The sequence below is a fragment of the Saccopteryx leptura genome, chromosome 2, assembly GCF_036850995.1.
Source record: "Saccopteryx leptura isolate mSacLep1 chromosome 2, mSacLep1_pri_phased_curated, whole genome shotgun sequence".
NCBI lineage: Eukaryota > Metazoa > Chordata > Mammalia > Chiroptera > Emballonuridae > Saccopteryx > Saccopteryx leptura.
Genome location: NC_089504.1, coordinates 135087481 through 135099718, shown reverse-complemented (window position 1 = coordinate 135099718; position 12238 = coordinate 135087481). Strand labels below are relative to the sequence as shown.

The window sequence follows — 12238 nt, the reverse complement described above, 5'->3', positions numbered from 1 at the left end:
AGAGGCCAAGGAGCCATCCCCAGCGCCTGGGCCATCTTTGCTCCAATGGAGCCTCGGCTGCGGGAGGGAAAGAGAGAGACAGAGAGGAAGGAGAGGGGGAGGGGTGGAGAAGCAGATGGGCGCTTCTCCTGTGTGCCCTGGCCGGGAATCGAACCCGGGACTTCTGCACACCAGGTCGACACTCTACCACTAAGCCAACCGGCCAGGGCCGGTATAATTATTTTTCAGGTTTACATCATATCATTCTTTCTCTATAAGAAATAGAACCATAGCCTGACCTGTGGTGGCGCAGTGGATAAAGCGTTGACCTGGAAATGCTGAGGTCGCCGGTTCAAAACCCTGGGCTTGCCTGGTCAAGGCACATATGGGAGTTGATGCTTCCAGCTCCTCCCCCTTCTCTATCTCTCTGTCTCTCTCTTCTCTCTCTCTCTCTCTCTCTCTCTCTCTCTCTCCCTCTCTCTCCCCCCTCTAAAAATGAATAAAGTAAAAAAAAAAAAAAAAAAGAAATAGAACCATAATATAATCCAGCAATTAATTCTATAGTATTTTGTTTTTGTACCTTCAACTGCCAATCCTGTATTCTCAAATATTCCATAACTTCGCAAATGCAGAGCAACATCTAGCATTACCAACTATGCTTTCAACGAATATTTATTGATCACTTGAAAGCAATTCTATACCAAAATAAGACTATGCTAGAATTCTTTATGTATGTTTGCATATGCCTATGTATAAATTTGTTACTAAAGTTTGCCCACAACTCTCAATCCTCTACCTTGTATTCATCCACAATAATGCTGAGGGCTTCATGACCAGCTTTCCTCATGTCTTCCAATTCTTGTTTATGTTTTTCCTGAAAAAAAAACAAAAACAATAACAGTAAACCATGATTTGTTCTTATTTACAAAATAATAAAACCATTGACATTGGCATCCATGAATAATTGCATGGTTTGTAAAACATCAACGCTGCAAATGAAAATAGTGGAAATCAATTTTTTAAAATTTATTTAGACAATTAAATTTAACAGGGTGACATTGGTCAACCAGAGCACATAGATTTAGAGAAAACATCTCCACATTATTTGGACAGTCGATCATGCTGTATACCCATCACCCAAAGTCAAATCATCCTCAGTCACCCTATATTTTGTTTCTCTTTAAGCCCCTCCCCCTCCCTACCCCCTTTGTCTTTACTCTTTTCCTTCCCCTGGTAACCACTGCACTTTTATCTATGTCTGTGAGTCTCAATTTTGTGTCCCATTTATGTATGGAAAGCAATTAAAAATTTTTTTTTGTTTAAAAGCATTAGGGAGGGCTGTGGCAATTAAAACTTAAAGGGAATAACTGGAAAAAAACCCCAAAAACATGCTGAGAGGTGAGATCACACAGACAATGGTGTTATCCCTTGGGGCATGTGGCAATTCTGGCCCTGGATCAAGAGACAGGCCTTGTATTACTCCAACAAACATTTGTCTGTAAATTTATTAATTACTTCTCCAGTAATACATATGTGGACCCCAAGGAGAAAGATTAATTTGATGGGAACATTGAGAATGAATTTATCTTCTGAGATGAACTCTCCATGATCACCCCATGACCCAATTCTACGAGTACTAACAACAGCCTAGTGGCCATTTGCTGCCAGGAGCTCCTCATACATTCTGTGTACCTGGTAAGACCTCAGACTGAACTCTGGGCTTCCTGCACTGCCTGTTTAGGCCACTGCAGGGAAACCCTGTTTTCATCTTTCTATCAAGGGACTGTGACCTGCTCTATCCAATCAGAACTGCACCTTTTAGATAGCTAATTTACATAAAACAGACTTAATTGGGAATTTGGGAGGGAATTATATAAAACAGCCTCTTCTTTTCTGGGGCTGCTACTTGAATTTAGGTTTCTACCTGAATCTGTGTATCCCAAGCTACACAGCTCCTTTTGCTCAAAAAATGAAAAAAAAGTTTTATTCTTTATAACAGATTGAAATTAATTTTGTCTGTAATAAAAAATACATAACAAAATCTGAGAACCACAGGACTACAGTGATCAACCCTCCATTTTACCTTCCTACCACATGGTCAAACTGAGAAAACTGGACATATAAGGAACTCCTCAATACTTCATTTTTAAACATTTCATTCAGATTCTTGATATAAATTGCATGATTTGGTCTGATAGCCGTGATTTGGGTTAAACTGTTCAAACAGCCTGAAGTTGTTGCAGTGTCCCATAAAACTACTCAACTCTTAAAGGTAAACAGGTGCATATCTTTGTAACCTGGGATTAGGTAATGCTTTCTAAAAATAAGACACCATAAGCACAAATAAAATAGAAAACAATACAAATACTGGGCTTCATCTAAATTTAAATCTTTTGTCCATAAAAGGATACTATCAGAAAGAAAAAAGACAATTCACTGTTTGTAAATAGTATATCTGATAAAGGTCTAATATTCAAAATATATAAACAACTCACATAATTCAGCAACAGAAAGAACCAGATTTAAAACTGTGTGAGAAGCCTGACCAGTGGTGACAGAGTGAATAAAGCACTGACCAAGATGCTAAGGTTGACAGTGCAAACCCCCAAGGTCACTAGCTCTGAGCACGAGCTCATTAGCATGGGGTCTCTGGCTTGAGTGGAGGATCATTCACACGATCCAAAAACTCACCAACGTTAGCCCAAAGGTCACTGGCGTGAGCAAGGGGACACTAACTCAGCCCTGGTCAAGGCAAACAGGAGCAGCAATCAATGCAGCTACAAGTTGATGCTCCCCACTTTCGCTCTTCCTTCCTGTCTCTCTCTCTCTCTCTCTTTCTCTCTCTCTCTCTCTGATTCTCTGCCTCAAAAAAAAAAAGTGGGGGAGAACTTGAATAGATACTTCTCCAAAGATATTAACGTTCAATGTCAGTAGCCATTATAAAAATTCAAGTACAAACCACTCACACTCACTAGGATAGCTATAATAAAAACAAATATACTAAAAAAAAAAAAAAAAAACAACAACAACCAGAAAACAGGTGTTGGTAAGGAGTTGAAGAAAACAAAACTCACACACTGCTGTTGGAAATGTTAAACAGTGCAACTAGTGTGCAAGACAGTTTGGCAGTTCCTTAAAAAATTAAAGAGTTAACAAATGTCCTAGGAATTTCACTCTTAGTTATATATGCAATGATACATAACTGGTACAAATGTTCATATCAGCATTATTAATAGGCAAAAAGTAGAAACAATGCACTTGTTCAACTAATAAATGGATAAACAAAATGCAGTATTATTCATACAATGGAATATTATTCATCCACCAAAGGAATAAAGTACTTATACATGCTACAACATAATGAACCATGAAAACATTATGCTAAGTGGAAGAAGCCAGACACAAGAGGCCACATATCATATGATTTCATTATATATGTAATGTCCAAAGTAAGCAAATGCAGGGACAGAATGCAGATTAGCAGTGGCCAAGTGCTGGGGGAAAGAGGAATAGAGAGTGACTGCTACCACATATGGGGTTTCTTCTTGAGATGATGAATATGACTGGGATTAGATATTAATAGTTAGATTAGATAGTAATGGTTCAACAATATTGTGAATACACTAAAAAAACCACTAAAATGTACACTTTAAAATTATTTAAATGGTAAATTTTATATTATGTCAATGTTAGTGCTATAAAATAATATTACTGCAAGAAAAAATAGTATGTTTATGTCATTTTAATTTCTAACTCTTATTTTTTGATTTAGTTACTTACTCCTGTGGTTCATTTTGATCAGAAAATGCTGGTTTTGCCTGACCAGACAGTGGCACAGTGGATAGTGTGTTGGACTGGGATGCAGAACACCCAGGTTCAAAACCCCAAGGTTGCTGGCCTGAGTGCAGGCCCACCAGCTTGAGCGTGGGGTCACTGGCTTGAGCATGGGATCATAGACATGACCCATGGTCGCTGGCTTGAGCCCAAAGGTGCTGACTTGAAGTCCAAGATCACTGGCTTGAGCCAAAAGTCACTGGCTTGAGCCCAAGGTCACTGGCTCTGTTTAGCCCCCAGTCAAGGCATGTATGAGAAAGCAATCAACGAACAATGAAAATGCTGCAACAAAGAATTGATGCTTCTCATCTGTCCCTCCTTCTGTCTCTCTCTCTGTCTCTGTCACACACACATACGAAGGAAGGAAGGAAGGAAGGAAGGAAGGAAGGAAGGAAGGAAGGAAGGAAGGAAGGAAGGAAGGAAGGAAGGAAGGAAGGGAGGGAGGGAGGGAGGGAGGGAGGGAGGGAGGGAGGGAGGGAGGGAGGGAGGGAGGGAGGGGGGGGAGGGGGGGAGGGAGGGAGGGAGGGAGGGATTAAATGCTGATTTTATGATTTTATTTCTTGAAATTCACTTAAGTGTCAGAAAGATTCTTCATAAAAGGACCATGAAACTTAAGTCTAGTTTTTGAATGTTGAGAACACTTTGCAGTTTTTAAATTTGAAAATCAGCTGTATATAAATCCTGGATTCCTATTTTCTTTCCTTGAGTGTCTTAATTATATTATTTTTGGCATAAAGTATGATTTTTTAAAGTCTGATATGGATTGAAATTTCTTTATCTTTAGTTTGATTATTTAATTTATTTTCCAAATTGTGTCACTTTTTAGAGTAAAAGGAGTTAATCACACTAGGATAACAGGCATAAATATGACTGTCCATGGCAAACCAAAAGCAAATCATTGTATTTCTAGATTTCTGTGATGTTCTTTAAAATCACTAGAATATATCTCAGAGTTTACTATTTGGGGTCTATTTCCCAGGTACCCATGTACACTTAAATTATAAGATCCTAGCTGTTTATTGCAAGTTTATTGAATTATATTTTTCATATAATTCTGTTTCACGTCTTCAATTATGTTTTTCAGGGACTACATTTACACACATTTCAGATTAGCTTTGCTTGTTTTCTGTAATTATTCCTTTCTCTCAAATCCTTCCTCTATTATTTCATATTTTTCAGTTTTCTTTTTGCTAATCTTTAGTTTTCTTTCATTCTTTTTTTTTGTGTGTGATAGAGAAAGAAACAAAGGACAGATAGGGACAGCCAGACAGGAAGGGAAAAAGATGAGAAGCATCAACTCCTCATTGGAGTACCTTAGTTATTCACTGATTGCTTTCTCATGTGTTGTGATGGGCTGGGGGGGGGGGGAGGTATCTGAAGCTGTGTGGCAATGGCAGGGGCTACAGCAGAGGGAGTGACCCACTATTCAAGCCAGCGACCTTTGGGCTCAAGCCAGCGACCATGGGATCATGTCTATGATTCCACGCTCAAGGCAGCGACCCTGTGCTTAAGCTGGTGAGCCCATGTTCAAGCTGGATAAGCCCACACTCAAGCCAGAGATCACAAGGTTTCAAACCTGGGTCCTCTGCCTCCTAGTCCGCCGCTCTATCCACTGCACCACCGCTTAGTCAGGCATTTTTCTTTCTATAGTATTGTATCCACTCTTATTCTTTCAAGCTTAGTCCTCATTTTGAGATTTTTTCTTTTATTTTTTTGTGTCTGTCAGCTATCTCTATTTATTTAACTGTTGTCCTTTCTCATTTCCAAACTCTCTTATTTGTAATTTAATCTGTTTTCAAATGCTTCTATCTTTGTACAAAGTTGTACCACTATCATCTTCTCTTACTGATGCCCCAGTTTACTCCTAGAAAGAGGTTCCTGAATAAGAAGTGAAATGTGTCTGAACAATTTTCCTAGCATCACAATTCTAGGGCTCCCTCTTCTGTTGTTATTATAAGATAAGGTAATAAAATCTTTCTAGGGTAGCCACTTCTCTAATACTTTCTTGTATCTGCTTTCCCGGAACCCCTCTCCTACCAATACTTGAACATTCTCCTTCCTTTGGTGTCTTATACAAACAACTCCCTACCATCTCCCTTCACTATGCATCTCTGTACTTTTAAGAGGGGCACCTTCTTAAGAGAAATAAGGGCTCTGAGGATTCTGTAAGTTTCAACTGTTGACCTCAGGTCTGTCTTCCCAGTCCTCTACTGTGACTGGGAACTGTTCCTTTTGGAGTGAATGCCTGAATCCCTTGGTTCTTGGCACCATCCTAAATCCCTTTTATGTTTATCTCCATTACTCCAGCACAGATATGATAGGCATGCACTTCTCGTGGCTATCAATAATTCAGCTCTAGCCCTGGCCGCTTGGCTCAGCGGTAGAGCGTCGGCCTAGCGTGCGGAGGACCCAGGTTCGATTCCCGGCCAGGGCACACAGGAGAAGCGCCCATTTGATTCTCCACCCCTCCGCCGCGCTTTCCTCTCTGTCTCTCTCTTCCCCTCCCGCAGCCAAGGCTCCATTGGAGCAAAGATGGCCCGGGCGCTGGGGATGGCTCTGTGGCCTCTGCCTCAGGCGCTAGAGTGGCTCTGGTCGCAACATGGCGACGCCCAGGATGGGCAGAGCATCGCCCCCTGGTGGGCAGAGCGTCGCCCCTGGTGGGCGAGCCGGGTGGATCCCGGTCGGGCGCGCCGGGTGGATCCCGGTCGGGCGCATGCGGGAGTCTGTCTGACTGTCTCTCCCTGTTTCCAGCTTCAGAAAAATGAAAATAAATAAATAAATAATAATTCAGCTCTATGAGTTTGAGCACTAGAATGCATATAAACTGTCATTGTTGAAGATGGTGTTTGTGGACCTTTTCCTTTACTAGGTTAGTGTAATTCTGTAAGAAATTCTGAGAAAATTCCAAACACTATGCAGCCTCTCTTGCTGTCATCATCATGCCGCATCCCCCACTTCCTTCTTAAAATACTCTCTTTACTTGGTTCTCCTCCTAGCTAGTCCTTCTCAGTCTGTTCGGCGGGCTTTTCGTCACTGTCCCAACTTCACAATATAGAACTTCCCTGGGAATAAGACCGCTTCTTTAACTTTTCAAAACTCCAATCCTAATTAATTCTATTATCTTAAATATTACCTGTGAAAAACTTCTTAATTTACATCTCCAACCCTTCCATGGCGGACCCCAGACTTATAAATCTGCCTATTAAGGCCTTGACATGGGTGTCTGAAAGGAATCGCATAGTTAACATGTCCAATATCAAACTTTTTTGTCCTCTACCAAACTTCCAGTTGCTCAAAGACAATTCTGAAATCATTTTTAATTTCTCTCTTTTTTTTCCCTCACAGTTAATTTACAATACCTAGAAAAATCCTATTAACTTGATCTTCATTTTTATTTCTTTAGTATTGGGAAAAACAATGATGGTACTCTCTAACATTATGGTACTTGGCAAAGGAAGGAAAAGACAGACACCAGAGAGATTTAAAAGTTTGGCTTTAAATTTAATTTGGGAAAAAGAAATTTTACTTGTCATTGAATATATGTACCTCAAATGGTGCCTTGTATATAATGTCAGTTCAATAAATAAAGACTGAATTAAAAAAAGCAAATAGATAAGATTTGAAGGCACAAATACCTGGGAAATGTGAAAGGCATCTCATTCTTCATCAAAGAGACAGTTATTTAACATCATACTAATATTGAAAGTATATTTAAAACCTAGTCTTTAAAAAGGAGGCTACTTCATAGGTTCTCATACATGTTTGTTGAGTGAATGAGATTACAGTCAATGTTTTCAATGTATTTATATTCGTCAGGCCCTGGCCAGTTGGCTCAGTGGTAGTGCACCAGCCCAGTGTGCTGGATGTTATAGGTTTGATTCCCAGTCAGGGAACACAGGAGAGGTGCCCATTTGCTTCTCTATCCCTCCTCCTCTCGCTCTCTCCCTCCCTCTCTCTCTTCTCCTCCTGTACCCATGGCTTGATTAAAGCACATTGGCCCCAGGTTCTGAGGATGGCTCCATGGCCTCCACCTGAGGTGGACATGTTTCTTTATCTGTTAAGTAAGGGAGTGAGATTAAACCATTTCTTAAAGAAAAAATAAATAAGAAAAAACCTTCCAGCATCTCTAATGCTATTCAATAATATAGTATGCTAAACTAGATCAAGCAATCACTTCTGTTTACTTCAGAGTTACTGCAACAATCACACAATTAACTGTAATACACCATACTGTCTAGTTAGCAAAAATACAAAAAACAAACAAAAAAATCTCCCCACCGTAATAACCAAATAATAATACAGAGCCTGAATTTTTATTTCAAAAATACAGAGCCAAAATTTACAACCTATCTTTAAAGTAGTCAAAAACAAATTTGACCACAATAATAGCTTTCTTTCAAAATGTCAAACCCAAACCATCACTAGAAAGGGAAGATTCAGGAAAATGCTCTCACCTTAAATAAAACTACAGACTTTTTAAACAAGAAGAGACGTTAAAAGTAAACTATTCCAATAAAAAACTGAGGCCTAGAGAGGTCAAGAAGATTACTCAAGGACCCCGAGTTGATTGGGCAGAGTGCGGCCTGAATCCCATCTCCTGATAGCCAGTCCAATGTTTATTAAGAAATATCTAGTCAAAACTGAACTATCTAAATATACTCCCAACTCCTCATCAACAGATTTGTTTTCTCTATAAAATTCATCAATACATAGAATCAGCCTGACCTCTGGTGGCACAGTGGCTTAAGCATCGACCTGGAATGTTGAGGTCACTGGTTCAAAACCCCAGGCTTGCCTAGTCAAGGCACATATGGGAGTTAGTGCTTCCTGCTCCTCCCCCACTTCTATCTCTCATTCTCTCTATGTCTCTCCAATCTCTCTCAAAATGAATAAATAAAATTAATTAAAAAATTTAAATACACAGAATCACATCTCATAAGTCACATCTTCTGAAGAAGTAAGACCAAATTGATCACTCTTGATAAAACTTGAAAATAGTCATTCATCAATTCATTACTGACAAACAGAAGTTTTGGTTTGATAAAAAGAATGTAAGGTGTTTTTTAAAGGTTATCAGAAGCACATTCCAACCAGTTCCCCGCCACCCATAATCTTTCCAATACCAACCCCTTCCCAAAAGTATTAAATATCTCAGGTCTAATACCCTAATACAATTGTTATAAAAATTTTTGTTAAATACATACATAAATAGGGACCACAAAATTAACAAATATAGATGCTTCATAGAAAAAAATGATGAGAAATCAGCAAAGATTTTTAAGTAGGCATCATTAGTATATGATGATAAAGCTCAGTTCAGACATTTAAATCAAAATTTATACATAAAAAAATTTTAAACCTTAAGCTTAGAGCACAAACTGATAAACATTTCTCAATTCATATGGTATTATTGTTGGCCACTGCTAACAATGGAACCCATACTAACCAATGCTAATAAATTAATTCATGCATAGTAACAGAATCCTCTGCTACATAGATGATTAAAAGTCAATATTTAATTTTTGTACTTGGAATGAATTACTACACTACTTAAAAGAAAAAAGAAAGAGAAGAAAAGAAGGGAGGGAGGAAAGAAATACAAATCAACCATTATATTTTACCTATTAAAAAGCAGTTGCTTCTCACTTTCTAAATTCTTTGGCCAAGACAAATCTATAATTACACTAAACATAAGCAGAACATAATTAACTAATATTGTCTGATGGGGAAAGGGTTTCCAATACATTCTTCACCACCACTTTCTCTCAAGCTACAAGATTAAATCCCTTTCACAACAACTAATCAACTATATTGGATAAGGCAGCCCATAACACCTCCAGATATTCCAAAAGGAAATCTGCAGGGCAAGAAATCAAAATAAAGACAGTGGGGTAACATCCAACCAATGCACTGAAAGATTCTGACTGAGAAATGGTATAAAATCCCCCCACCAAAATCTGAAGAATCCAATGCATCAAAGTGGCCTAACTGTAAATGTCAGAGAAACACAGGAGGATTAGATTATCTCATATGTACCTATTTTTCAAAATAGAAGAAAAACAACAAAAACCACCTTTCTATGACTTACTGACCCACATTTGACAAAAGCAACAAGCCTAACTGGTTTCTAAAGAAAGTACCTCTCACTGACATGACACAATATTATGCAACAGGAAGTTTTTCCCAGTGAATAAATGATTAATCTCTGCCTCCTAGGTCTATGTCATTTCTTAATCTCTCCATACAATCAGTAACAAATAGCATGACAGAATCCTTCAAAATCTTCAAGTCAGTTTCACAAACTAATTCAAATATCTAGACAGATATGAGAAAAAAACAACAGAAGCATGTAAAAATCAATCCAAAAGTATAAAATAATATTACATATGGAAATAAAGCATTTTTATAATAGTAAAATGCACCCAATATTGAAACAGATATCCTTAGTAAGTGTGACCCTTCAGCTTAATACTTCCATGATCTTTCAAAGGATTTTCATCTCTGGCCATATTCCATTAATAGTTACCTTAGTTCATCAGCACACAGACTCCAAAACATCAGCTTGGCTGAATCTTCTCAGTCACAAACAAAGTAACAAAGCAAAATCCTTCTGGACATTTCCTAACAGACACAATAATGAAGGCATAGAGAGAACCCCAGAATTTGTTCACACCGGCAGAGAAATACATGATTTTTCTATATACTAACTAACAAAACTCAAACATGACCACGTCTCATCTATGTCTAAACGAAAATCTTAAGGAAAGGAATTAGTAGTTAATAAACGAGAAGCAAATAAGCAGGTCACATGTAATTCATCACTCTGATAGAAAACAACTATCAAGGAAAATTTATAAGAGAAAATAATATGTTTACAAGAGTGCCATTATTGTTGTCCTTATCATTTCTCCATTAGTACAGCATCTCTTCTACCAACTATAATCAGTTTCAGAATAAAAACCAAATCCTGCACAGCTTGAGAACACAGCCTCTTGTGTAATCCTGGCTAAATTCCTGGCTAATTTGTTAATTGGCTTGGACCTGTTGCAACTACTACTTCAATGTTACTTATTATTTGTTCCAATAGAAAAGGCAGAAACTCCACACTGCACCAGATTTAAAAGAAATTATTTATCTTCAACTTTGCTGAAGTCTTCAAAGGACAAGTGCCTTGAGAAGTAGATTCCGAAAACTAACTCAAGCCAGGCTGGGAAAAATAAAAGGAAGTAAAAAGTAGAAAGAAAAAAAAAACTTAAGGAAAAGAGCGAGGGAGGGAGGAAGGAGAACTGGGGACCAGGGAGGAAGGGAGGGAAGAGAAGACAATTTGCAATCATAAAAAGGGCTGTAGCTACTTTATCAAAATAATTCCAACAAATCATCCCAGCTTTGAGGTTCCCTACTTTGAGAGTATCAAGGAACAACTGCTAATGTTAAAGAACATACTTGTGCCTTATGAATACAATAAATGTACAAACCTATTTCAATCAAAAAAGATGTAAACCTCTCAAAATTTCTCCTGATTTCTTATGACTTTTCCCATTTTAAGCCTAATCTCTCCAAAGTTTGATTGTATTTTAATCATGATAACAAAAAGGGTCTTTCTAATAGCACAGCTTCTCAAAATATGTAATACTTTGATCAAGAAAAGGAAAATGGCTTAATAATAATCATTTTGTTTTTTTATTGGGGTGACATTGGTTCATAAAATTATATAGGTTTCAGGTACACAATTCTACAATACATCTTCTATATAAAACCACTTTTGAATGTTCTGATCATCTTTCTTTATATTGAGTATTTCTGCCCACAATATTATAATTTACCATACACACACACACACACACATTTTTTTTTAATGAGAGGAGGGGAGATAGTGAGAAAGACTCCCGCACGTACCCCAACTGGGATCCACCAGGCAACCCCATCTGGGGCTGATGCTCAAGTACTGAACTATTTTTAGCATTTGAGGCTGATGTTCAGTTGGGACCAATCAAGTTATCCTCAGAACCTGGGGTCATTCTGAAACCAATGAGCCATTGGCTGAGGGAGGGGAAGAGGGAGAAGAGGGGGAGACAGAGGGGGAAAGAAGGGGTGGTTGCTTCTCCTGTGTGCCCTGACTGGGAATTGAATCTGGGATGTCCATATGCCAGGCTGACACTAGATCCACTGAGCCACCAGCCAGGGCCTCATATTTTTAAATATACTGAAATTCACCTGTAGTTGGTTGAATTGTGATCTCTCACCCCAAAAAAAAGAAATATATTCAAATCCTAACTCTAGGTATCCAATCCCTAATCTTAATCCCTGGTATCTATAAATGCAATTTATCTTGCAATAGAGTCTTTGTATGTATAATAAGTATTGCAAGATGAGATGATCTGGGATTTAGAGTGGCCTTATGTGCTAGGATTAGTTTCCTTATTTA

The 12238-nt window shown here is 38.3% G+C and overlaps 1 protein-coding gene across 3 annotated transcripts in view; it reads right to left on the bottom strand.

Annotated features, from left to right (window-relative positions):
- Positions 1 to 12238, bottom strand: part of CCDC91 (coiled-coil domain containing 91) — a 380006-nt gene that overhangs the window by 182473 nt on the left and 185295 nt on the right. For all 3 annotated transcript variants that reach the window (XM_066368875.1, XM_066368874.1, XM_066368876.1), the window contains one exon: positions 776 to 853. In XM_066368875.1, the coding sequence (XP_066224972.1) occupies positions 776 to 853 (78 nt within the window). The remainder of the gene's footprint in view (positions 1 to 775; positions 854 to 12238) is intronic.